The 27,180-nt window shown below is 52.9% G+C and overlaps 2 protein-coding genes across 2 annotated transcripts; both read right to left on the bottom strand.

The window, feature by feature from the left end:
- Window positions 1–13,148: 13,148 nt before the first annotated feature.
- LOC309675255 (antigen-presenting glycoprotein CD1d-like) lies at window positions 13,149–19,160 on the bottom strand (the record flags this gene model as incomplete). Its single annotated transcript, XM_082487503.1, has 5 exons — window positions 18,989–19,160; window positions 17,580–17,837; window positions 13,780–14,061; window positions 13,389–13,673; window positions 13,149–13,249 (listed from the first exon to the last, which is right to left on the bottom strand). The coding sequence occupies exons 1-5, from the start codon at window positions 19,059–19,061 to the stop codon at window positions 13,149–13,151; spliced, it is 999 nt and encodes a 332-aa protein (XP_082343629.1). The 5' UTR covers window positions 19,062–19,160.
- Window positions 19,161–20,866: 1,706 nt separating this feature from the next.
- Window positions 20,867–24,255, bottom strand: LOC309675293 (antigen-presenting glycoprotein CD1d-like; the record flags this gene model as incomplete). The annotated part of the gene is made up of 6 exons (XM_082487553.1): window positions 20,867–21,027; window positions 21,169–21,265; window positions 21,387–21,671; window positions 21,779–22,060; window positions 22,628–22,888; window positions 24,183–24,255. 6 exons carry the CDS (start codon window positions 24,253–24,255, stop codon window positions 20,982–20,984), a joined length of 1,044 nt encoding a protein of 347 aa, XP_082343679.1. The 3' UTR covers window positions 20,867–20,981.
- Window positions 24,256–27,180: the final 2,925 nt, after the last annotated feature.

Genomic DNA, 27,180 nt, shown 5'->3' on the forward strand with positions numbered 1-27,180 from the left:
AACTTTGAGTCAACTGGTACCTGTCGGATTCACCAGGAATGTTGATAAATGATGGAAAGTGGCTTGGTGAGCACTTCCACCAGCTCCCTCAGTACCCTGAGGTGGATCGCATCTGGCCTCATAGACTTGTGTGTGTCTAAGTGGTGTAGCAGGTCACTCATTTCCCCTTGGATTATGGGAGCTTCAGTCTTCTCCTCGTCTCAATCTTTCAGCTCAGGGGGCTGGGTACCCTAAGAACAACTAGTATTATTATTAAAGACCAAGGCAAAGAAGGCATTAAGTATCTCATCCTTTTCCTCATCCTTGGTCACTGTGTTTCCCCCCGTATCCAATAAAGGATGGTGATTCTCCTTAGCCTGCCTTTTGTTGTTAATGTATTTGTAGAAACATCTTTTACTGTCTTTTACCACAGTAGCCAAATTAAGTTCTAGTTGGGCTAATTTTCTCCCTGAATAATCTCACAACATCCTTGTAGTCCTCCTGAGTTGGCTGCTCTTCTTCCAAAGATCATAAGCTCTCTTTGTTTCCCTGAGTTCCAGCCAAAACTCTCTGTTCAACCAGGCTGGTCTCCTTCCCTGCTGGCTTGTCTTTTGGCATATAGGGACAGCCATAAACACCAACCACTCCACCTCAGCCCTGACAGCAGCAGTGGCAGCAGCAGCAGCAGCATGGTGCTAGTGTGGGGAGCCATGTCCCACTCCCAACACCTCCTCCTTGTCATCCTCCTTCTAGTGGCCCTGCATGACAGGGCTCCTGGGCTGCTCTGGGAGCAGCTGCTGGTGCAGCCTTTCATGGCCTGGAAAGAGTGTTTGGAGAGTTGCCAGGAGCCAGCAAAGAGGTCACCAGGCCCTGCTGCAGCTTTGGCCAACATCCACTACTGTCTGGCTCCCACGTTGTGCACTGAGCCCCTTCCAGTGCCTGCTGGTCCTAAGGCAGAAGTGGATCCAAACATGCACTGGAAATGGTTTTCATCTGTGCATGCTTCTAGATGAGCGTACTGGCAAAGGTTATCCAGCTTCTCAGCTGGATGTTGGTTTGGAGCCGTTAGGGCATCCTGCAAGTAAGTTCTCAATGTCCCTTTCCTTGAAACAACAAACATTGACAATGTGGCAAGAGCTTGTTCATGTGAAATTTTCTGTAAGACCCTCTCACGGTCAATGGCTTCCTGACTTCTTGGCCTATTCCTGTCCTCGAGCCTGAGAGCAGTTCCACAGGTCAATCAGTGGGAGGAAGGAGCATTTACCTTTTAAACTTTTTTTTTTCCATGTGAAATGCAAGTTGCTCCATCCGTGGCTGGTGCGCAGACATGGAGAAGAGCAGAGAGGGAACAGGGCAGACTCAGTGATGTGCCCTTGGGCTCTTTGCCTTGCAAAACTCTTTGCTGGTTGCTTGGAGCCTATGCTACTCTCAGTGCCAGCTGCCAAGCCAGTGGGTTTGGTGGGGTTGAATTTAGAGCTGGTGTGATCTCCAGGGAGTCCTTTCTCCCAGCAGCTCCTCACATGGTTTATTTCATCCCAGCATGGTGCCACTGCAGGCATGCAGTAACTATTTGCACCATGTTCCTGAGTGGAAAAGAGGGACGAATGCTGCGGAGCAATCTTGTCTTTGAATGGCACTCACTGCCACTCTGATCGGAAGAAAGATCTTGAACTGTGTCACTCTGTTTGTGCAAAGGTTGGTAGGCAGATTTGAAGCCTGCCCTGTGCTGAATGTGTGTTCAGCGTGTCACACGCGGCACTGCTTGCCCACTGGGCCAGTGACCAGTACCAGGCAGGAGCAAGGTCCCAGGCAATGCTCGCTGCCCTTTCTGAGTGCTGGAATTCATGTGGAGATGCTGATTTGGTAGAGTTTTGGGGTTGTGCTTGATTTCTCATCTGCAGACTGATAGCTAGCATGGGACAAATGTGACTGTTGCTGGTGCTTTCAGGGCAGGGCAGGAGGGCCTGGTGGAGGAGCCCTTCTCCAACAGGCTATTTCCCTGGCTGACCTGGCTGATGCAGCTTCATCCCATCCTCTTTGAAGGAAGGCATTTAGCATCATATTGCAGTTTGCCAAAAATGTACTATGTTCAGTGCAAACCAGAAGATCGCGTGCAATTTCCTGGTCTCCCAGCAGGTCAGGCGTGGCGGCTGGTTGGTGTAGTGACTGGGCGCAGCCCCAAAAGCCCAGATCCTGTTTCTAAAACTTATCAATGTCTTTGAGAACTATTTCCTCCTTAAGATGCCATCTCCGTGGTGGGGAATGGTTCCATCTAATCTAGGTATTCAGTTTTCTTTTGCAGGAGATGGACTGAGGCGCTGTGCAGAGTCAGTGGCTCACTGCCAGTCCCTGCTGAAGAAACAGAAGCGATGCAAGCCACTGGCGCACCAGGTACTTGCTGTTCCGTGGTCTGTCGGTGTCACCCATCAGGATTGTTGTGTGTCGGCAGGCTCTTCCCCCAGTGCCCGCTCTTGCAGGTCACATCACCAGCCAAAGCTGAAAGTGTTTTAGGTTCCAGGTGTCTGGACCACATTCTACAGATGATGGGAAATGTGACTCTTGCACGAATGTCCCTCCTGCTGTAGCTGTCTCCCAGAGCTTGCTGTGAGTCCCTTGAGACCCACAGCACAACAACAGCACAGAGCGGGATCTCTCGCGTCAGCTGAGGGCCTGACCAATGCCCTGACTCCCAGACTGGGCAGGGGCTTAGAGGGAACCTCCCTGTCCTCCTGCATCCTCTGTGCTTGTGCCATGATGAGGGTCTATCTGTCCTCTCTGCTTTTTGGCAGCATCATCAAAGCCCAGAGAAGACCACCATGACAGCGTATTTTTTCAAGCAGATTCAGGTACTGAGCAGACTTGCTGGGCTCCCTAAGTGGGAGACGTGGGGAACCTGTAAGTGGCTGTAAGTGGTGCCCATGATGGAGAAAAGGCAGAAGGGGAGAGCAAGGCTCAAGGGTCTTCTGAGAGGGCCTAATTCTGTCCCTCGGGGTGTGGGAGCTGGCCCAGGGGCAGGGAGAGTTGGGGGTGGCACTGCCTGCTGCAGAAATGGCTTTTGTCTGTGTCCCTCGAAGGAGCGACTGGTCAAGCAGCTGCGCTCCCCCTACCATGCTTTCCTTTGGGCCTTATGAGTTTTGTTTGGTGGGACAACCTGTCCCCAAGGGTCAAGAGCACTGAGGGGTGTGGGAAAGCAGAGGTGAGTGGGTGCAAAAGAAATCTTGTCATGTGAAGGATCACCAAGAAGGAGCAGCAAAACTGTGACCCTGGGAAAACCAGATTATGGACATCCCAGCATGTAAAGACAGCTGAGAGGCTCCCAAGGACGTTGATGAGCACTGGCTTGGGGAGCTCCCTTTGCTTCTGCTGCAAGCCAGAAAGCATTGCAGGGCTGCTGACAGAGGGGAAAAAGAGAATTCCTGGCCATATCAAACGTTCTGTGAGGTTACCCGTGGTGCACAGGACCAAGTAATGCCCCAAAATGCTCCTCCAGGTGTGGCTGGCAAGAGAAGCACGAGTGTTTTGCACCCCCAAGATGTACAAAGGCAGTGTATGACAGGCACAGTGGCATTCCTGGTTTCCTGATGCTTGGGGCAGCGTTGTCCTTTGAAGTGAAATGGCAGAGGAGGAGGAGGAGAAAAGAGTGAGTCGCTGCTTTCCCTCCATCACTTTCTCAGATGGCTGCTCGGAGCCACAAAGCATTTCTAGTCCAGAGAGTCACTGTGTCCCATCTGCAGCCGAGGGTCTCAGCAGCTTCCTCTCTCCACAGGCAGCTCTCCACAGCTTTGGTTGTCCTGACCGACAGCAGCAGCCGCCCCTGGCACTCAGAGAGCTGGACCAGCTGTCCTGGCACCCCTGAGAGAGCTGGACCAGACATCAGCAGCTGCCGCCCATGCCTAGAAAACCAGTGTGCCCTGCCTTTCCCTGGCCCCTTCATCCCCCTGGCCTGGCGTTGGCCACCTGGTAGCTGCAGGCCTGGCCTAGCATCCTCCAGCCCCAACTGAAATGGCCCCCCTGTCCTCGGCACCCGCTGCTCTGGCTCTTCTGCAAGAGGTACAGGCTGGGGGTTCGGTGACAGAAACCCTACTGAGAGCTTCAGGGATCAGCCTTTTATCTCCAAATAAAGACAGTGTGACACAAAAGCGTGTGACAGGGTGTGACATAGAGCCGTCACACAAGTGACTGGGTGCTATGAACAGAAACCCCACCAGTCACCAGCATGGGCTGAGCTCCATGCCCTGGCACAGCCGTGGATGCCCACGGTATTGGCAGGCAGGAGCCAGGCGCGGGGCTCCTCTGACCAGCGGCAGGGCCCCAAGGGGCTGGTGGAGCCCAGAACAATAAAGGAAGCGCAAAGGCCCTGACAAGCTGGTGCCCTACGTGGTCGATGGTAGAGTGAGTTAAACCTTCCTGTGATGTCAACCACTGAGACATTTCTTTGCAGCAACACTTGGAAAAGCCCCCCAAATATGTGCTGGATCCCCAGTCATAGAAAAGTGTAAGACTTTACATCCATTTTACACCTGTTTTCTATGGCTAGTTCAAGTTCTTGTGATGTTGCAGGTTCCTGAGTAGATAGACAATACGGCAGGGGCAGGCACCTGGCTCGAGCGGGTGCCTGTGATGTCTCTGGTAGCTGAGTAGATGATAGGGTAGGATCAGTTGGAAAAACTGGCCATTTTTTCTTCATGGAGGTGGTCATGATGCAGGGGATAGGGTGACCTGACCTTGGTGACTCCTCTAGCATAGATGGTTCGTCATCCACCTCATCATGTCTCTGTCCTTCCAATTCCAGAGCCTTGTATCTGTTGCATAAGGGCACCTTGCAAGGCAAGGTAGACAAGGAGAAGCTTCTCCCACTGCCCTGAGCAGAGAATTGTTTCCATTCACCACTGTCCCTCAAGTCACTGCATTCTGCCTTGTGGCGTGCAAGATCTTCCTTTTCATTTGTAAAGTCTAGTTGACACTTCTGTTCCAGTGAGGGCAAAGCATGGTTCCACCAGTCAACATCCTTGGACTCCTGGATACTCCTCAACCTGTCCTCTTCCTCCTGAAGCTCAGCCACCAAGCATGTGGGTACGTCTCCCACAGACGTTCTTGCTCCTGCCCAGTTTCTACACCAGTAGAAACCTTGGTCACACCCTGCAGCTGGAGACCTGGATGGGTGCATATTCTCTTGGGAGCTCTGTCTCGGTAGCTGCACTAGACCCAGTGGGTGCTGGTACCACAGAGAATGCAGAGGACAGCTTTCTGTCAGGTGGTCACCATTGCTTCAGTTCCCTGGGGGGAGGAATTATGACCAGTGATGAGGGCCTGGGAGCAGGTGGTCTGGTTGGTGAAGCCGCTGTTCCCCAGAGTCTTGGAGTCCTTCAGCAGCTAGTCATCCTTGCTGCCACCTGGTCTCTTCCCACTCACACAGCCCAAGGGTTTCAGGGGCACAGAAACCCCCTCAGACCTTTCCTGGGGACGTCACAAGCCTTGCACTCCTCTCAGCATGTGTCAGCTGCTGCTGCTGCTAGTGTCAGCATTCCACTGTTTGAACTAGCTGCTGATAGCTGATAGCTCAGGAGGAAAAATCTGTCTTGTGCAGGTGCTCATGATGACCCTGGTGACTGAGTAGCCGATTGGGCAGGAACCGGAACTTGGCTTCTTCAGGTTCTTCTGATGCTTTATGTGGGTGAGTAGCTGATAGCACAAGAACAGGCACCTGGCTGCTGTGGAGGCTTGTCATGGAATCATAGAATTTCCTGAGCTGGAAGGGAGCCACGAGGATCATCAAGTCCAACTCCTGACTCCACTCAAGACAACCTAAAAGTTAAGCCATATATTTCAGAAAGTTGTCCAAACACTTCTTGAACACTGGCAGGCTAGGGGCCATAACCACTTCCCTGGAGAAGTGCTTGACCACCCTCTCAGTGAAGAACTTTTTCCTAATAGCCAATATGAGCTTCTCCGATGGAGCTTTAAGCCAGTCCCTCATGTTCTATCACTGGACACTAGAGAGAAGACATCAGCATTTCCCTTTCTGGTTCCTCTCATGAGGAAGTTGTAGACAGCAATGAGATCACCTCTCGGTCTCCCCTGCTGTATTCTGAACAAACCCATGATCCTCAGTTACTCATCGTGAATCATGCCCTGTAGTCCATTCACCATCTTTGCTGCCCTCCTCTGGACACATTCTAATATTTTTATATCCTTCTTATATTGTGGAGCCTCAAAACTGCACAGGGTACTCAAGGTGAGGCCGCATCAATGCTCAGTAGAGTGGGACAGTAGCTTTTTTGGACCAGTTAGCTGTACTATGCATAATGGACTGCAAGATACCGTTGGCCTTTTTGGCTGCCAGGGCAAGTTGGAGACTCACATAGAACTTACCATCAACCAAAACCCCCAGATCCCTTTCTGCAGGGCTGCACTCCAGCCTGTTGTCTTCCAGTCTATATGTACGTCCAGGTTTATACCGTCCCAGGTGCAGAATCCAATGTTTGTCCTTGTTAAATTCCATATGGTTGATGACTGCTCAGTGCTCTAATCTATTAAGATCTCTCTGTAAGGCCTCTCTACCTTTGCTACCTGAAAGCAGTAGTCATACCTGCAAGCATCCCCAGCTAGAACTCTTCAAACAAGTAACTATGTTACAAGAGAAGCTCAACTTGCAGCGCAGTATCCTGGAATGCGAGCAGGAGATCAATACGTGGTATTGTGCACTGTCCCAGGCTGAGTGGCAGCCCTGCCTGAAGGCTGTGCAAGGGGAAGGTAAGCCTGAATTCAATCTCAAGCTCACTGACACAAGTAACCCACAAGATGACGGAGACTGGACCCTTGTTTCTGCTCAGGGCAGAAAGACCCTTACCCCTTCCCCTGAAGTGTCCCTACATAACAGATAGGATGATCTGGGATTGGAGAATGAAGAGCACATGAGTAATGGACAGGATCCAGGAAAAGCTGACCATGGAAAGTTGATCCAACTACCTATCTGCTTTAGAACCAGTGCCACCACAGAAGCACGTAAAATGTTAGTAATTGCAGATTCCTTGCTGAGAGGCACCAAAACACACAGTTGCTGTCCAGACAGTTTTTCTGGATTGCCGCCTACCAGGAGCTTGCATTCACAACATCACTGAGAGGCTGTCAATCCTGCTGAACCCCACAGATTATCATTCGCTCCTACTATTCCATGTAGGGTTTAATGACTTTGCAACAAAGCAATTTAGAACCATCAAAAGAGACTTTATGTCCCTCATAGCAACATTTAAAGGACCAGGAGCATAGATGCTATTCTCCATCCTCTTAGTCAGAGTAAGGGGATCAGGAAGGAGGAGACAAATTGAACAGGTCAATGCTTGGCTGTGTGGCTGGTGTCATACTCAAGATTTTGGTTTGTATGATCATGGATTTATCTTTGAGAAGCTGGGTCTGTTGGGAGCTGACAGGATTCCCCTGACCAAGTGGGGCAAGAGGATCTTTGCCAACAAGCTTGCCAGACTTATAAGGGGAGATTTGAACTAGACTTAGTGGGGGGAGGTTTGAGTAGCAGTGAAGAGCTAAGGGCTGCTGATATATTGGAAACCAATAGGAAACACCTGCAAAAAGTCTCAGAAGATTAGGGCATGTTCCTCTAAAAAGGTGGAATTTCAATCCCCCTGACATCTGCTGGAAAAGCACCCCAGCAAGCTGTAAGCAGTCCAGAAATGCTTGGGAGTACCTCAAAGATCATTTCTTAATCCAGTTGATATGACAGCCCAACCAGAGAAGAAGCATTACTGGATCTTTGTTACCAACACAGATGAACTAATTAGAGAGGTCAAGGTTGGTGGCAGCCTGGGCTGCAGTTTAAGTGCACACTGCACTCTTGCCATCATTGGAAGTGTTCAAGATCAGGTTGGATGGGACTTTGAGCAACCTGATCTAGTGAAAGATGTCCCTGCCCATGGCAGGAGGGTTCAAATAGATGATCTTTGAAGGTCCCTTCCAACCCAAACCATTCTGTGATTCTATGATTCTATGTACCTGGCAGTCCACTGGAGCCACAGCATCCAGGAAGGAAGGAAGGATGGATGGAGGGAAAGTGAGGAGGAAGGAAGATAGGAAGGAAGGAAGGAAGGAGGAAAGTAGGAAGGAAGGAGGGCAGGAAGGAGAAAAAGAGGACTGAAATGGAAGGAATAAAGGGGTCTGCAATGGCACCTGAATGTGCAGTGGTATATGCAATGATATCTGCATCTGGAATGCATGTGCATGTTTCTGTGTTGTGTACTTGTAATCGTATGTGTAATTATATATGTATCTGTAATTGTATATGCAATTTTATAGGTAATGGCTTCTGTGACTGTACTTGTATCTATAACAGTATGTTTAATTTCTTCATCTTTATTGTGTTTGAAATTGTATATATTTTGTGCCTGTATTTACAATTGTATCTGCAATTGAGCGTATATGTGTCTGGAATTACATCAGGTTCTCTGATGGTATCTGTGACGGTACCAGCCTCTGCATTTGTGCTGGTACCTCTACCTATGTCTCTAATGGTAACTGTGTCTTTATTGGTAATGGTATCTGTATCTGCATATGTTCTTGTATTTGGTTTCTAATTGTGTACCTGTAATTTTATCTCAACCAGTAATAGTATCTGCAAGGGCTATCTCTAATGGTATCAATATTGGTGTGACTGTCTGTAATGGTACCACAATCTGTAATGGTGCTGGCAATGATATCTATAATGGTATTGTTATCTGCATCATTAGGTGTAAATGTATCAAAAGCTACAATGGTATCACTATCTGCAACAGCATCTGCAGTGGTACCTGCATCTGCAATGGCATTTGCAATGGTGTCAGTATCTGCAATGGCTGCTGCATCTGAAATGGTATCTGAATCTGAAATTTTATCTGCATTGGTATGTACGTTCAGTCATATCTGCATCTTCTGTGGCATCAGTGACCTCATAAGCATGACACAAGCCAGAGGCCTGCTCCTGCCCTGTTAGCTACTCACCCAGCAGTGACATCACAAGAACCTTCACAAGCCAGTTTCCAGCACCTGACCTATCAGCTACTCAGTCATACGTGACACCACAAGAACCTTCACAAGCCAGTCCCCAGGTCCTTGATCACCACCAGTTTCATGCTGATGGGATCACTGCTATGTATGAGGCTTCCTGACACCTGCTGTTGCAGTGCTGTTAAGGAAAATGCTGTGCAAGGTCGAGCCATCTTGTCTGGCAGGGATGGGAGAGCTTCTGTGTATGAGGGCTCTAAATCCCTCTGGTGCACCCATGATGGAAACAAATGCTGCTGAGGGTGCGCATCCCCAAACCTCTCTGGTGCACTGTGACTGGTCACGTTGCTGTGAGCCAGTGTCCCCAGCGTTACCCAATTGAGGAATGTTGCTTTGTGCAAAGGTTTCAGTCTCCTGGGGATGGAGCCAGTACGCCATGGAGCTTCACCAGTGCACTGGTTGAGGACACAGCTGTGTGTCTTGCTGGTGTCCGTGGGAATGCTGCTGCTCAACAGGCGCACCACTGCTATGGGCAGATGTCTCTGATCCTCACCACTCTCCTGGCTGATTAGCACGCTGCTGGGTACACGGCCCCCCAAGCACTGCTGCTGCTCCTGGGCTGGGAAAGATGCTGTATGTAAGGGTCTCACTGCGACTCCTGGGCTAAGCACAGCCTCCAGAAACGTGGAGGGTACAGCCCCAGCCCTACCACAATGACTGTCCCCACAGAAGGGCCCAGAGGTTCCTTGGGTGCCTCGGGGCTCCTCTCTCTGGTTTGTACAGGGGGTAGGGGGCGTGCTGCTGCAGCTCCATCACAGCCTGGCTGTGCACACCAGCCTTTTGACTGAGGCAGTGATATCTAAAGAACAAAGTTAAAAGTTTATCAAGAAATTTCATTTGGGACATGGTTGAGGCATCAAGGAATATACCTGACCTTGAATAGGATGGGAAATGAAACAATGTGTCTTATGTGTTCTTTTGCAGTTGCTGACTTAAAGATAGCAAACATATCTTCTGGACCAAATTCGAGCCAAGAGTGTACCCTAAACTAACCTTGCATAATTAAAATGCTAAAATACACCCCCTTCTGTGAATAATGAGCATGCTAATCAGGTAATGTCCCTAAATGTTTTAAACATGAACTTAGATGCATATGTATAGTTAGGGGTGGTGAATGAATTGACTGGTCAGCTGTATTTTATCATTATAAATATTGGGTGGTTTAAAACACAAGGTGTGCTGGCTGTTGTTAAATGCCTGGCACCCAATTCTGCAGAATTGAAATAAAACCAAATATCTCGACTCAGTGTGTTGATTGGCTCTTGCACACTGGGTGGAGCACCCTCATTTAGGGGCAACACCAGGGGCTGCAGCGCTGTGGTCTTGGGAGAGAATTTATTTTTAAAGTCCTGCCTTTTCTAGGCTATTTTTTTCATCATGTGACAACAGGAGAGGTGAATTCCTGGGTCATTCATTTGGAAGTGTTGTCTGAAATATTGGATTCGTTACCCACTGTACAATATCCAATCTCACACGCCAGGATGAGACATTATTTCAGAGTTGCACAAGGCTGGGTGCTCGGTGGTTTCCCACAAATCAAGCACACCAAACAGGACTCTCTGCGCAGTTTCTATACACATTTTACAACATTGTTATCATATTAGTCCCTCCTATCTACATTTAATTGGTTAGTAATTTACATATGATTACACAATCAAGTTATAGCTACTACGCATGCGCATGGGAAGGGTCTTCACCTGGGCTAGGGTCTTCTTGACCTATGGGTGTAATTTTCAGTATTATAATGAAAGCAGTTCAACTTAGGACACTTAGAATTTTCACTTTTCTGCCAAGTTGGTGAAACATGTAGATTAGTAGCATTTTCAAGGTCTGTATGCCCATCTGTTCCAGGATGTTTCTCTTCAAGAATGATAACAATACTTGCTTTCTTTGATTAGAGGTTCCTTCTCTAATTCATCCTTGATGGATTCAAGGATAGAATCCTCCTCATCCATGAGAATACTTTGATAACAGAAGCACTGGAAGACCTCATGCTGGGCATGTTAAAGAAGGTTAAGTTTAAATTATAATATTTGTAATGAAGGCATACACAATCTGCCCAAAGGTTTGCTTGAAGAAGGCAAAGATGCAATCAAGCTTGCTGAGCACATGCGCAAGCGCTGGGGGCCAAATGCTGCTGGTCTGGCCTCCAAGGGTGAGTAATTGTGTGGACCTTCTCCTGCTGTTGCTCTGCTCACCTATTTCAGCAACTGCTGTCATCGTTCTTCCATTCCCCCTGGGATCTCCCATGCAGTGCCTACAGCACTTGTCCTCCATGGTGGGAGAGCCCCTGGGCTCCGCGTCCTGCTTGGGGAAGGAGAGTGTCCCCATGTGGAAGCGGTATCTCCTTGGGAAGGGAGGGCCTTCCCACAGACCTGAAAGCAGTGCAGTGCATCCCAGCTGCCTTCACCCCTGCCCAGGAGAGGATTCTGTTCTATGAGATGGAGAGAACACGTGAGGACTGGGATGGGAAACTCCCATGGATCACCCATGGACCCTGAGTGCTGGGGCAGAGTGAGGACAGGATAAGGAGGTGGGGGGAGTATGGTGGAGGGACTGGGGGAAGTCCTAGGGGGTGCTTTGCACAGGGGGGGCGGGCTTTGGGTGGGGCCAGGAGTGGCTGGGAGGGATCTGGGGGGGGGGGGGGGAGGAGTGGGTCTGGGGCAGGCCCGGGGGCTCCCTGCAGGCTGGGCCAGTGTGAGGCAGCTCACCCACCCCCAGCCATGCTTTCCCCTTGTTTGCCCAGCACCTGGTGACATCAGGTACAGTACGGGTTGCCATTGGTGGGACACTTGGGTGCATGCTGCTGTTGGGGGTCCTGGGCTGGGCGTCGAGCCATGAGCGTGGGGTCTGCATGACCCTGTCTCGCCCTTGTGGCATGGGGTAGGGGCACGGGGATGTGTGGGGAGGAGAAAGGGACCCATGGGAACAGGTGGAGCTGCAGAAGGGGAACAGGGAAGGGGCAATTTGGGGTGAGGAAGGGGGCCAATGCCAGGGCTGTGGGTGGGTGTGTGTGGGGAAGAGGGGGTGGGGAAGGGGACAAGGATGGGGTGGGAAGGGGGATGAGGAGTGGTGTGAGGGCGAGCACCTAAGTGGGCAGGTAACAGGTCACCCAGGAGGACAGGAAGGCTAGTCTGGGGCACCCTGGCCTGTGGCCACAAGGGCTGGGGGTATTTGGGTGGGAGCAAGGCCATCCCCCTGGCTGCAGGTGCGGTCCCCCATGGCCATGGCAGCACCCTGACACCTGTGTCGGTGCGGGTGACCCGACTCCTCTTTCCTACCCCTGGTGCAGGTGGCTTGCTTCGTGGCTGTGGGCCACATCCACTGTCCCTGATGGGAACTTCCTTTGCTGCCACTGGTGCCCAGAGATCCTGGCCCTGTGTGGTACAGACATCTCTATCCCCTCTGTGCTGCTGCCCCCCAGCACTGAACTGGGTGGGTTTGCCACAATGTGGCTGTATTTCCCACGGGGGAGGCAAACCCCATTCCCACAGTTGGCCACATGCCTGGGTTCCCCATGCCCCCAAGCTGTGTGCTGGCCCCATGCCTGTTGTCACCAGGGACTGGGATGTGGTGCCGAGGTGCTGATGGATCCCCAGAAGGATGGGTGGGGGGAACATGGTCCTCCCTTGTCCTGCTGCATCACTGCCCCAGCCTGCGTTGGCACTGGCTGAGTCCTGCTGCTTCGTGGGGAGCCTGGTGTCCCCCAGGACAAGGGCCTGGGGCCAGGGACACTCTGTTGGTGTTGGGGGGCTGTCCCAGTGTTTCACCCTGGGATGAGGCATGTGGGCATGCCCCTAAGCTGCACTGGGGCTCTTCCCATCTGCCCTGAGGTGAGCAGGAGCCACATGATGCCATGTGCTTTTGGGCGCTGGACAAAAGACACCAGGAGTTCCCACATGCATAGTGGTGTTAATTAGCTGTTTATTATCTGGGAGATGTGGGGGGCCAGTGTGGCCCCAGGGCATCCCTGGTGTGGTATGCAATATGCTCTCAGCTCCTGCAGGAGAGGAGGAAGTGGGTGAGGCCGGACAAGGGCAAGCAGACCTGGCCAGGCAGCTCCCACCTGCCATGGCCTGGAGCCAATGGGGCTGGTGCAGCTGGGTGAGTAGGAGACCTCACCTGCGCCTGTAGTACCAGGTGGCCCCAGCGAGGGCTGCAGCAACAGCCAGCAGCACCACAATGGTGATGCTGACACTGAGAGCTATGTTGGACGTGTCTGGAGAAGAGATGAGAGACAGGGGTTGTGGGTCCACAGGAGGCCATGGCCAGAGCTGCCATCATAGGCTGACCTACCATCCTCCAGGTGCCTGCATGGGGCCAGAACCCGGCACCCCATCCCCATGGGTGGCACCTACCCCATGGGATGAGGAGACTGCGGTTGCCCAGGCTGCGGTGGCGCACACGGCAGGCATAGCTGTGCCCATCACGGGGGGCCACGGCCAGGACGCTGCGGATCTGGTAGGTGAGGTCGGCGTTGGGCAGGATGCTGCTGGTGTTGAGCGCCGGGCCCGATGGCACCTCCTGGCCATCCCGCAGCCAGGCCACGCTGATAGGCCGCGGGTAGAAGCCAGTGACATGGCAAACCAGCAGGAGCTGGTCTGGTCTGGGTGTGTGGGTGAAGACCGTGGCCACAGGCAGCTCTGGGGGGCGAGAGCAAAGGGGTGTGGGGAGCCCTGGTGGGGCACCACTTGGCCCCAGTATTTGTGGGTCTTTGGGGTGGCCATGACAGGGACGGGGGGGTCTCACCTTGTCTCTCCAGAGCTGCCCTCCCGTACTTGATGAATTTCTTCATGTGGTCAACACAGGTGACATTGAGAAGGTGTTGCAGGGTCTCAGAGAAGCCGGTGAAGGTGTTGAACTGCTTCTCCACGTGTGCCGCCAGCTCTCTCTCCTGCTGTCTCTCCCAGTGGCTGCTGTCCACATGAAAGCTGAGGAAATTTTGGGCGTTGTAGGCGAGATGGTAGAATTTGGTATAAGAGCCGTTGGGATACAAGTCACAGCCGGCCGTACACTGGATCACAAAGGGGTCTGGGGGAAACGAGGGGCATCATGAGTGCAACTGGAGCCCAAAATTGCACCTGCTTCTTTAAGCACAACCCTTTCCCCCTTCCCTCTGCACCCCAAGTAATTTTTCCCATTGAGAAGACATGAAAGGCCAAAGCTCAATTACAGCTGAAACTAGGCAGTGTTGTGTTGGGCAACAAGAAGGGTTTTTTAAAGTATGTTAATAGCAAGAAGAGGCCTAAAGAAAACATTGGACTGATACTTGTTGAAGATGGTCACCTGACTAATAGGGATGAAGAAAAAGTGGACACATTCAATGCTTTTTTTGCCTCAGTCTTTAATAATAGACCTGGGGCTGCCCAGTCCTCTAAGTCAGATGACCACAACTCTGGAAGTAGTGACTTTCTATTTGCAGACACTGAGATTGTAAGGAACCAGCTATATCAGCTGAATGTTCAAAAGTCCATGGGACCTGATGGGATTCATCCCAGAGTACTGAAGGAGATGGTGGATGTTAAGGCAGGACACGTCTTGATCATCTTGGGAGTCTGTGGAGGTCCCTGCTGACTGTGAGCTAGCGAACATTATTTTAATTTACCAGAAAGGTGTGAGGGAAGACCCAGGAAACTACAGACCTATTAGTCTAACCTCTAGCTGGGAAAATTACGGAGAAGATCCTACTGTGTACTATTGAAAGGCATTTAAAAGACAATGCAATTATGAGGCACAGTCACTATGTGTTCACAGAGGGAAAGTCCTGTGACTAATTTGATATTCTTCTATGATAATATCATCCACCTAGTGGGTGAAGGGAAGGTGGTGGATGTAGTTTTTCTGAATTTTAGCTTTTTTTAGCTTTTGATAATGTCCCTCACAGCATCCTTCTGGACAAGTTGTCCAACTATGGGCTGAGCAGGTTCATGGTGCGCTGGGTGAAGAACTTCCTGAAGGGCAGAGCTCAAAGGGTTGCAGTGAACAGCGCTACATCTGGCTGATGACCAGTCGCTGGAAGCGTTTCTCAGGGCTCAGTCCTAGGACCAGTGCTGTTCAATATTTTGATGAATGGTCTGGATGCAGGAGTGAAATACACCATTAGCAAGTTTGCTGATGATACAAAACTGGGAGGTGCTATTGACTCTCTTGAGGGACAAGAAGCCTTGCAGAAAGTTCTAGATAGATTGGAGCACTGGGCAATCATCAATGGCATGAAATTTAACAAGATAAAATGCCAGATTCTCCACCTGGGACAGAGTAACACTGGACACAAATATAAACTGTGAGGGGAGCGGCTGGACAGCAAAAATGCAGAAAGGGATCTGGAGGTGCTGGCTGGCAGCAGGCTCAGTATGAGTCACCAGTGTGCCCTGGCAGCCAAGAGAGCAAACCACAACCTGGGGGGCATCAAACAAAGTATAATCAGAGGGTCCAGAGAGCGGATTATCCTGCTGTATTTACTGTTGGTGTGGCCTCACTCTGAGCACTGTGTGCAGTTCTGGGCCCCACCATTTAAGGAGGATGTGAAGGTCCTTGAATGCATCCAGAGGAGGTCAACAAAGCTGGTGAAGGGCTGGAAGGTATGTCCTATGAGGAGTGTCTGAGGACTCTGGGCTTGTCTAGTTTGGATAAAAGAAGGCTGAGGGTTGATCACATTGATTCCTGAGGAGGGGACATAGGGAGGGAGGTGATGATCTCTTCTCCATATGATCCAGGGACAGCATGTGTGGGAATGGTTCAAAGCCTTGTCAGGGTAGGTTCAGACTTGACATTAGAAAACTTTTCTTTACCGAGGTGGTCAATGTCCCAAGCCTGTCAATGTTTACGAGGCATTTGGACAATGCCCTTAATAATTTGCTTTAACATTTTGTCACCCCTGAATTGGTCAGGCAGTTGGCCTAGATGATTGTTGTAGGTCCCTTCCAACTGAACTAAACTGAACTAATAGTGCTACTAATAGTGCCCCTGATCTATTCTATTCTATTCTATTCTATTCTATTCTATTCTATTCTATATTCTATATTCTATATTCTATATTCTATATTCTTCTCCCATGTGACTGGGAGTCACTCTGCTTTACACCAGGTGGAAATTGGAGGTGAGAAACCTGTCCTGAGTCGCAGAATCACAGAATGGTCAGGGTTGGAAGGGACCTCTGGAGATCATTTAGTCCAACCCCCCTGCCAGAGCAGGGTCACCTTACAGCATGTTGCACAGGATGGTGTCCAGGTGTGTTTTGAATGTCTCCAGAGCGGGAGACTCCACAACCTCTCCGGACAGCCTGTTCCAGCTCTCTGCCACCTTCAAAGCAAAGAAGTTCCTCCTCAGGTTTAGATGGAACTTCCTATGTTCAAGTTTGTGCCCATTACCTCTTGTCCTATCACTGAGCACCAATGAAAAAAGACTGTTCCCATCCTCCTGACACCCTCCCTTTAAGTATTTATAAGCATTGATAAGATACCTGCTCAGTCTTCTCTTCTTCAGACTAAAAAGATCCAAGTGCTTCAGAAAGATGTTCCAGTCCCCTAATCATCTTCATAGCCCTTTTCTGTACCCTCTCTAGCAGTTCCCTGTTTCTCCTAAACTAAGGAGTTCCCAGAGATGTGAGCTATCCCACCGTCTCAGTAATTGCAACGAAATCATGGCCCTGTAACCACACACAGATCTCTAATTCTTCTTGTTTGTTCCCCATGCTGTGTGTATTGGTGTATAAGCATTTCAGAGAGGCAGCTGAGTGTGTGGGTTTTGCCCTTGAGGGCTGGTAGGCCTTCTGATTCTCAAAAATACTAGCACTCTTCCCCACAAGTGCTGGACTACTACACCCAGGCGCCTCTCTGGTGAGCCCAGTTACATCCCAATCCCCCTTCCAATCTAGTTTAAAGCTCTCTCAATGAGCTCTGCTAACTCTGGTCCTAGAACCCTTTTCCCCCTGCAAGATAGGCTTTTCCCATCTGTTACCAGCCGGCCTTGTGTCTTGTAGATCAAACCGTGGTCAAAGAAACCAAAGTCCTGTAGCTCATTGTCCTCAAGCTACCTCTGCCCACAGCAGGGTTGGGAGCCATGGCAAAGTGGTAAGCACTGCTTTGAGGGAGTGACAGAACATGGGGTTCGGGCGAGTAGGAGGACTGTGGCACTCTGCCCAGCATCTTGCGCTTGGTTAACCAGTGCTGCGTCAGCATGAGGGGCCAGGCGATTCCTCCATGTGTCCTGTCCCACAGACAGGAGCAGAAAGGCCCCTTTAACCTTCTACTCCACTTCTTCAGATTGCTTTTCTGGTGGGATCTGGGGTGCTTGGAGAGCAATAGGAGGGGCTGTTGTGAAGGTGTAAGTGGACCTAAATGTGGCCAATGTTTGTGCTGGGGACCAGGATGGCCCCATGTGACCTCTGTAGAGGACAGGGTGGTTTGGAGGTCTTGCTGGTTCAGGATGAAGCCCTAGTCCCTGCCTTCCTGCCAGCCCCAGTTTGGGAAAGCTGTTGTTGGTGGCTCTGAGATCCTTCTCACAGCTCCCTGCCTTAGGTGAGGAGGTGCTGAGCACCTGGTACTCACAGGGTGTCTGGTACAGCACGGCATCTCCAGACAGTGACAGGATGAAGTTGTGCGTGTAGACCCTGAACAGGTTTTGCAGGTTCTCCCACTCTGCTGCAGGCAGGGCTGGGTAGACCCATGGGTATAGGTAGAGGACGTTCCAGGTGTATTTCTGCAGGGTAGCAAAGATGATGTCCTCCAGGGTGCCCCAGGCCGAAATGTCCACAAAGCTGGTGTTGTGGAAGATTAAGGTTTGGAAAAGGTGGAGTTTACAAGAGCCTGTGTGGAGAGAGGGAAGAGGAAGAAGTATTGGGGTGCATGAGGATGAGAAGATCAGGGGACTGCTGGCTGTAGTGCTTGGTAGGTGGCCCCAGGAGGAAGGGTGGCTTGCAGTGTCCCTGGGGACAGGCAGGGCAAGATGGAGCAGACAGGCAGGGTGGCGGAAATCCCCTGGTTTCACTCAGTTTTCAGTTTCCTTCAGTGGGCTCTCTAAGCTTCTCCCTGTTTCTCCTCTAATTTCCCTTTTTTAACCATCTACCTCCCCGATGTGACCTTCTGGGAGCTGTCCCTTAGCTGTATGGAAGCGATGGCAGGGGGGACCTCGGTTCTGGTTTGGGGTGAAGCTTTTCCCAGCAAGGAGCACCTGTGCCAGGACCCAGATCCACTGGGGGCCTGCACACAGTGCAGAGGGTGGGGGGGGCTGGGAGGGAGGGGCATTTCACCCCAGTTTAGGGGCTCTCGAGCAGTGCTCAAGGCCAAACCCTAACAGGAGGCAGGAGACTAATTTCGATGGCATAGTGCTTAATGAGGCTGCGGTAGTACGCAGGGCAGAGTGAAGCCTGTTTTGGAGCAGTGTGTGCCCCCCTGGCCAGGGCGCGGTAAGCACCTGCCCCTGGAATGGGAAACACAGGCTAAGGATGCAGGACTCCTTGTGGCTACAGGAGGAACCTTGAAGCATTGTTTCACAGGGGCAGAATGCAGAGGATCCAGGGAACCTTTGACTGCAAGAGAAGTGATCCTGCAGGCTAAGGGTGATGCCCAGGACCTGCTCAAGGGGTTGGAGATCAGTGCAGGTCTGTTGTGCCATGAGGGGCTGAGAACCCCCGCTGATCACAGGCTCCCTGCAAGGAGGAAGGCGTCTTTGGGGGCACCCCAGCACCCCAGGCCTGGCTTAGGGACCCCTTGCCCCTTGGCAGCTCAGGTTCCTGAACCCCAGCACCAGTGGTTCTGGGCTGGGCAGGATGGTGTGGGGCAGGGAACCCCGAGCAGGTGGGCAAGGATGGGGCACCTTTGGGTGCTGTGGAGGGGGGGTGGGGTGGCCCGTTGGTGATAGGATCAGTGGCCTGTCTGTGCCCACTCCCTGCCATCTCTGTGGGGTTCTGCAGTGCAGCAATGGGAAGAGGTGAGGGTGAGCCAGGGCTTCCACTTACCTTCTGGATCTGCCCACGTCCCAGGGAGAAGGAGGAGAAGGAAGATGACGAGGAGGTGGCAAGGGGGCTGCATGTTGCCAGTGGCAAGTGTGCAGCAGCACGTGTAGCAGAAGGAGGAAGGGGCCACGGGAGCTGTGACCACTCACTTCTCCCCAGGGCTGCTCTGTCTGGCCAACTCTGTTGGTGTCAGTGTCATGGGGAGGCCTCAGTAGCCAATAAGGCTGGTGCTGAGGTTTTGGGGAGGGCCTGTCTGAGTGTGTTCCCCAAGGGGAGGTGATGTGGCTGGTGGAGGGCTGGGCCAGGCCCCTCTGGCTGGCGGCTGTGAGTGCCAGGGGATTTGGATGGGTGCAAAGTCATCCCTCCTGGCTGCAGTGGGCATCCCTCCTGACTGCAGCAGCACCCTACACTCAAGGAGATGTAGGCTGAGCCCAGCCCATGGTGGCCTTTGCCTCCTCTCGTGGTAACCCCCAGAGCTTTACTCTGTAGACCCCTGGCAGAGAGTATTGGGTTTACGTGACAAGTTTTTGGCAGCAGGAGGCCTGCTGGGGTGACTTCTGTGAGAAGATGCCAGAAGCTGCCTCCATGTCCAACAGAGCCAGTTCCAGCCAGTTCTAAGACAGACTTGCCACTGGCCAAGGCTGATCCAGTCAGCAATGTTGGTAGTTCCTCTGTGATAACATATTTAAGAAGGGGTAAAAATGGCTGTGCAACGGCAGCTGAGAGAGAGAAGTGAGAATATGTGAGAGAAACAACTATGGAGTCACCAAAGTCAGTGAAGAAGGAAGAGAAGGAGATGCTCTAGGCATGGTGCCTGTGCAGCTCATGGTGAAGGACCACAGTGAAGCACATACCTACCTGCAGCCCATGGAGGACCCCACATCAGACCAGGTGGATGTGCCTGAAGGAGGCTGTGACCTCATGGAGAGCCTGTGCTGCAACAGGCTCCTGGAAGGACTTGTGACCCCATGGGGGACCTGTGCTGGAGCAGTCCATTCCTGGATACCCATGCTGGAGCAGTTCATGAAGGACTGTCTCCTATGGGTGGGACACCATGCTGGAGCAGGGTGAGGAGGAAGGAGTGACAGAAACAGTGCATAATAAACTGACGGCAGTCCTCATTCCCCATCACACTGTGCCGCTCGGAAGAAGGAGGTAAAGAAGTCAAGAGTGAAGTTGAGCACAGGAAGAAGGGAGGGGTAGGGGGAAGGTGTTTTTAGATTTGTTGTTATTTCTCATTATACTACCTGATCTTGAATGGCAATAAATTAAATTAATTTCCCAAAGTTGAGTCTGTTTTGCCTGTGATGATAATTGCTGAGCGATCTCCCTTATTCCGAGGGTAACCCACAGAGCTTTTGCAGGGGCAGGAGTCAAATGAAGAGGCAGGAGTGGAGGAGATCCCAACCCAAACCCATCCTGGACAGAGGGTGAGATCAGCACTGGAGCCAGAGTGGCTTCACACCCACTCAAAATGCCCCCCTGTGCCAGGGCGTTGGAGATGTCACTTGAGTCTTCCCTTCCCCTCTCTACCCAGCAGAACAGCTCAAATCACTCTGTTTCTCCCTGATTTGTCGACTGCTCTGTCCCCCATCCCACCCAGTGGCCCTATGCTGGTCTGGCCCCAGGCTGTCACTGCCCATCTGCCAGGGACAGACACTGGCCATGGAAATGTGGAGATGTGGGAGAGGTTAGCAGAGGAATTGCTTCTCCTGACATGCCTGGGACATCAGCCAATGTCCAGGAAAAGGCAGAGTCTTCCTGGTTGCAATGTGGGGTCTCTGCAGCATGCTGGGGGGGTTCCTGGGGGACCTCCTGAGCAGGAAGGAGGATAAGAGCCACAGAAGCCACGTGCAGCTGGGGAAGTTTGTAGCTGTTTAATGTGGTGGTTTTCCAGAGCAAACCCCTGTCAGTGCTGATGGGTCTGGGATGGGAGATGAGATGAGCAGGGAGAGCTGGTGGTGAGGGAGCTCGTTGCTGGGCAGGCAGCCAGGTTTCAGATGATGAATTCCTGGGTCTCCCATGTGCCCTCATTACCTTTCCTGTGGAAAAGGGGGAAAGGGGCACTGTGAGCCGTACTCAGAGCCGGGGAGGTCATCACTGCAGAGCTGCTGCTGCTGCAACCCCTGGCCCAACCCATCTGCCCATAAACCTGAGAGCAGACAGTGGGAGGGAGACCTCACCTGTGCTTCCACCACCAAACTGCCCCGGCAGAGGCTGCGGCCACAAGGAGCAGCACTGCAATGGTGATGCCAACGGTTGGAGCTGCGCTGCAGTTTTCTAGGACACGGAGAGAAGAGGGTGGCCATGTAAGCGTGGCAGCACCAGTCAGGAGCTGCCCCTTGAAGGGCCAGTGGCTGCTGCCTGCACCCTGTGCCCCATCTCCATGGGTTGCACCTACCCCATGGGATGAGGAGACTGCGGTTGCCCAGGCTGCGGTGGTGCACGCGGCAGGCATAGCTGTGCCCATCACGGGGGGCCACGGCCAGGACGCTGCGGATCTGGTAGGTGAGGTCGGCGTTGGGCAGGATGCTGCTGGTGTTGAGCGCTGGGCCCGATGGCACCTCCTGGCCATCCCGCAGCCAGGCCACGCTGATGGGCCGCGGGTAGAAGCCAGTGACATGGCAAACCAGCAGGAGCTGGTCTGGTCTGGGTGTGCGGGTGAAGACTGTGGCCACAGGCACCTCTGGGGGGCGAGAGCAAAGGGGTGTGGGGAGCCCTGGTGGGGCACCACTTGGCCCCAGTATTTGTGGGTCTTTGGGGTGGCTGTGCTGGGGTCAGGGAGGGTCTCACCTTGTTTCTCCAGATCAGCTCTTCCATACCTGCACAGGGTGAGGATGTGGCTCTGGCAGGAGATGGAGAGGAGGTGCTCCAGGAGTGCTGTGATGGACTTCTTGCTGGTTAAGGACTTGCTGACCAGCTCTGCTAGTCGGGATGGCTGCTGGGGCTCCCAGCGCTGCTTCTCCACCTCGAAAGCTATGAGGTCTCTGCCACCCTCCCCGACATCCATGAAGCCCCAGCTTGTCCTATTGGGGTGCAGCACACAGCCCGCACGGATCTGGACCAGCAATGGGTCTGTCAAGGGCAGAGCCGGTGGAGAGGTCCCATGAGTGTGTGGGACATGGGTGGCACGAGGTGGGATTTGGCTGGAGGCACATGCAGGAGTGAGATAGGCAGTGGGGTGCAATGGGCAGCAGGGCATGAGGCCATGCTTCAGGAGGCCCCGGGATACCGTGCAAGCCCTCATTTCCCTTGGAAGGCTGGAGCGGATACAGGGCCAGTTAGCGTGGGGCAGTTGCTTAAACAGAATGTTGTCCCCCAAAATATTTGCCCCCAACTTTCTCTTTCCCTGATCTATGCTGTGCAGGTCCTGCAGCCCCAGTAAATTTGGTGGCAGCTTCCCGGTGTGCAGAGAGGTTCTCCTGTGCCACATGGCAGGAGCCCTGGGGGTTGTTTCTGGTGCGCTGCCCTCCCAGCTCCTGTTAGCCATGCGCCCTGTCAGCCACAGCATTTCCCATTACCTTTTCAGGAGCTGTTGTGCCCTACGAGACCTCACAAATGCCACCCTGGTGGGGAGGAGGGGACAGCTGAAACCCAGGGAAAAGGGCTTGGGGCTATGGCTGGGGTTGTTCCCACACTCACAGTCCAGTTGCACCTGCTGGGCGGTTTCATGCACGTATCGGACCATATTGCGCAAAAAGATTTTGGAGTGGGACTTGATCTTCTCTGCATCACCCTCAGCTGTGGCCTGGCGGGCCCATGGCCAGTGGAATTGGATGCTCCAGTTGTCAGGATCCAGCGCATAGATGGGCACGTCCCCCAGAAAAGCCACCCCGAACACTTCGGCAGAGCTGACATTGGTGAAGAGGCTGGTCTGGAGCAGCTGGAAAACCTGCGTCTCTGCTGGGAAAGAGGATGGGGATGGAAAGGGCTGCAGGAAAGAGGAAAGGAGGGGGGGGGGGGCTGGAAGGGAAACAGGGGTTTTCAGACTAAGTATAAGGAACAAATTCTTTACCGTGAGGGTGGTGAAGCACTGACACAGGTTGCCCAGAGAGGTGGCAGATGCTCCACCCCTGGAAACATTCAAGGTCAGGTTGGACGAGGTTCTGAGCAACCTGATCTAGTTGAAGATGTCCCTGCTCATTGCAGGGGGATTGGACTAGATGGCCTTTAAAGGTCCCTTCCAACCCAAACTATTCTATGATTCTATGCTCTTCACCCCACACCACAGGGACCCCCATCAGCCTGCACCTGGCCCTGCCTGGGCAACCCCCAGCCATGTCTTTGCTGGACTCTCACCTCCTTGCCCACTCAGGGTTGTTCTCCTGTCTGAACTTCCTCTGTCATCAATGTTCTTTGTCCTCTCTATTTTACTTTCAACAAGGTATTTCTCTCCTGCACAGCATTTCAAGCACTTCATCCCCTCCCTGCCTCCCTGCTGTCCAGCACCTGCTGTCTGGCTGTGCAGAGTGGAAGGTGGGGGGCACCTCAGTGCTTGTTTGGGGTGATGGTCCCCCTAGAAGAAGCATCTGTGCCAGAACCTGGACCTGCATATGGCTCAGAGGATGTGGAGGATGGAGGAAGGGAAAGGGCATTTCATTCAGGTTTGGGGGCTCCTGGGCATTGGGACCTCAAGGAAGGAGACCAAGCCCTGACAGGGGCAGGAGAGTAGCCGAGCCCAGAGATCAGTCCCAACCCAATGTCTGCTGCTGCTTGTCCCCGCCCCTCCCCCCACCCCACCGGAAACATGAGGCCTCACAGCATTGTGGTGAAATGCTCTATGCAACGGTGCAAGACACCCTCTTGCAGGTGCAGCTCCCCAACAAACAAGAAGCTGCTGGAAGGGGCCAGAGCACCACGTAGAGCTGAGATCCCCCTGGCACCCATGGGCTCCCTGTAGAAGGAAGGCACTTTTAGGGGTACCCCAACGCCCCAGGCCTCACTGGGGACCCCTGGTCCCACTTCTGCTTGGGTGCCTGAGCCCCTGTGCTGGAGCTGGTGGAGCATGAAGCCCTGAGCTGGAGACAGGAACAGAGAGGGTGGGCAGGGACAGGGCACCTTTGGGTACTGCATGGTGGAGAGTGGCCCTTTGATGCTAGGGATCATCCCCTCCATGCAGAGGACAGTGGCCTGGCCATGCCTCCCCTAAGGAACCTGTGGGTGAGAGAGGTTGGGGTGAGCCAGGGCTCCCACTTACCCTCTGGGTCTGCCCACATCCCAGGGAGAAGGAGGGGGAGAAAGAGGAAGAGGAGGAGGTGAGTGGGCTGCATGGTGCACACAGGCAAGGCCGAAGCAGCAGCAGCAGTGACTGCAGGAGGAGGAAGCACCCGTGGGGTCACACACTTCAACCCAGCCCAGCAGTCACGGTGGTGGCTCTCCACCAATGGGACTGGTGCAGATGTGTTGGGGAGGGCCCCAGAGGTCCCGAGCTGGGGGCTGGGGATGTGTGGGAGGGAGGAAAGTTGAAATAAGTTCTTGAGCATGAAGTGCCGCAACAGGCTAGGGCTGGGGAGAGCCCAGCCAGGAGGAGAAGGGAGGAAAAAGGAGGTCCAGGAAATGGCACTAGGAGAAAACAGGTGCTCAAGGACCTGAGCTGGGTTCCCCTGACTCCCCCTCCCCACCGATGGTACCTCGCCCCATCCCCATTCTTGTAGGATGCATCAGCTCTGGAGGTGATGATCGCTTTTGGATTTGAGCCCTGACTGGAGAAAGATGGCCACCGTCCTCTCAGGCCCGCATGGGGAGAAGGGCTGCTTTGGTCCCCTTCAGGCACCTCCAGCTCAGGGTCCTCCTTGTACTGCCTGCTTAACCCTGGGGACGGGCCTTCCCAGGGAGGAGGTGACAAGCAGTTCCTGCCCGGCCCGTGGCTGCGGGAACAGTGCTGGGGAACTCCAACTCTCCCATAAATGCCCCCAGAAAAGGGCCTGGGGCTGGGCTGCAACCTGGCACTACCCTTTCCTTCCCACCATCTTTGGTGGGGAACCCTGTACCTCTCTCCAACTGCCCCCTGGGCGTGCGAACAGGAATGGTGGAGTCCATACCCCTGCTCTGTCCCCATTGTCACCAGTGTTCAGCACTGGAGGGTCAATGGGGTGATCAGAGCTGGACCCACCCCCACAATGTCCCCTACCCACTGCTCCTCCCTGGCTGTCCCCTGGTGCATCCCCTCACCCTGCAGTTTCTCTTCCCCTTTCCTGGGGCTGCCTGCGTTGGGGTTGGAGGCAGAACTGAAACTACTGTCAAGGGGAAGTTTGAGGGGGTGTGCCCTGGTAACCTCCAAACACTGAACCTGTTCCCTTCCAGGGAACTGTCCCACGAAGAAGTGGGGATGCTGTGGTGGCCTGGCAGGCCCAAAAATGACACCAACAGTCCCGCTTCCCCAGCAGGTCACCTTGGGGTGACATCACCCAGGGGATGTCTGGCCATGACACCACAATGTCCACCTCCCTCCCAGCAGGTCCACCAGTGCTGGCATCAGAGGAGAATGTTTAGCTGGTGGGATGACAAAGCACAGCCATGGCATGGCCAGTGAGGGAAGGGGTAGGGGGATCTTTTCCCATGCAGTCTTTGTCCTCAGGGTTACCCTTAAGGTGACTGTTGGTCACTTCTTGCTGAGTGGCTGATAGGCCATTAGCAGGCCTCTGGCTTGTGCAGGTGCATGTGGGGTCAACTGGTGGCTGAGTAGCTGATGAGGCAGGAGCAGACACCTGGCTTTGCAGGTGCTCATGATGCGTTCAGTCCCCTCTGAATTTCTCCACATATCTCCCACTGTTGCAGTGGACTAGAAGTTCCCCTTTGGCTTTTCCTCATCTCTATTGAATCTACTTGTCCTCGCGCTTTTGTTGGGGCTTTTTGCACTTTCTTTCTTGCTATAGCAGAGGTCTCAACTTCTTCCTCCTTGATATTGTCACTTCCTTTGGTCAGCAAATGACCAAAGCAGGCAGGGGGGCTGTTTGTCCACACAGACCATTGGTCCTCACAGTCCCCTCAGGTGAAGTTGGTTCTTATAGTCCTCTCAGGTGACCACTGGTCCTCACTGTTGTGTGTCCCCCCGGTGACTGTAGGTCTTTGCACTGACACCTCATGTGACCATTGGTCCTCACATACCCCATGAGTCTCCAGTCTCCCCTCAGGTGAAGGCTGTAACCCCCATCTTCCCCCCTGAGCCCAGACCTGCACCTGGGTGAGTTGGGGTGGGGTGGGCTGCAACGCATCTGGGTCCTGCACTGAGAGCGTGGGTGCCAGCCCCTACAGGACTAGGATGAAATGCCTGGAGACACCTCTCAAAATGCCTGAGTGTTTGTGTGTGTTATTGTAGGGTCTCTTGGGAGATCATGTACACGACCACCTTTTGTTGCCAGGTTTGCTCACTGGCTGCATCTGCTCTCCAGGTTTGCTGGGTGAGCTTCATCCTACCACGTCCTATGAGTGCTGCAGGGTGTTTCACTCTGGGAGGTGAATTGCCCCATGTGCCCTGTTGGTGCTGAGACTGTGGGCTCCAGCCCCCAGGTGAGCCCTACCTGCACCTGAAAGTATCATCTGTCTGTCCTAGCTCAGCAAGGACCGGGAAAGACTCAGCATCCCTCCTCCTGCAGCGAGATCCTTGAGGTCCACAGTGCTGGCAGGTGACTCTGGCTGTCGGGGAAATTCAGTCCTGCCCACAGCACTGTGGGCACTGGGTTTGGCCAGGGGACAACCAACCCTGGCAGAGTTGTGGTGGATGTGGCCACAGGCCAGCCAGGTTTTCTTCTGTCTCAGCTGATAGTTGGCCCGCACATAGCTGCCAGAGACTTTTCCTGTGAAACTTTGCGAGGAAGTTGTCCTCTGAAACCAACCCTTTTGAAGCTGTGCATTCAAGTGTGTGGTTGTTTGGGAGCAGGAACTAAATTCCTTCCTAAGCCTGTCTGAACTCCACTGTCTCCGATGGGAGATTGGCTTCCTTTTTCTCTTTAATTGGGAGGCTTGGGGGTACTTTACCCCCATGTGCACGGTTGCTTATTTGCATAAAATACGTAAGAATGTGTTTGTATATGCACAAATATGCTTTTTCCTTTTTTTTTTTTGGCTTTGGTGTTCCCTGCAATTAGCACCAATTGCAGGTGGTGCACAGTGGTGCTCCAGCTTCCATTTGCAGCTGGTCAAAACCTCCCAGAGCCCATCCAAATTCTTATGAAAGGCACGTGTTCTTAGTAAAA

Source organism: Vanellus vanellus, assembly GCF_965231255.1.
Source record: "Vanellus vanellus genome assembly, chromosome: 9".
NCBI lineage: Eukaryota > Metazoa > Chordata > Aves > Charadriiformes > Charadriidae > Vanellus > Vanellus vanellus.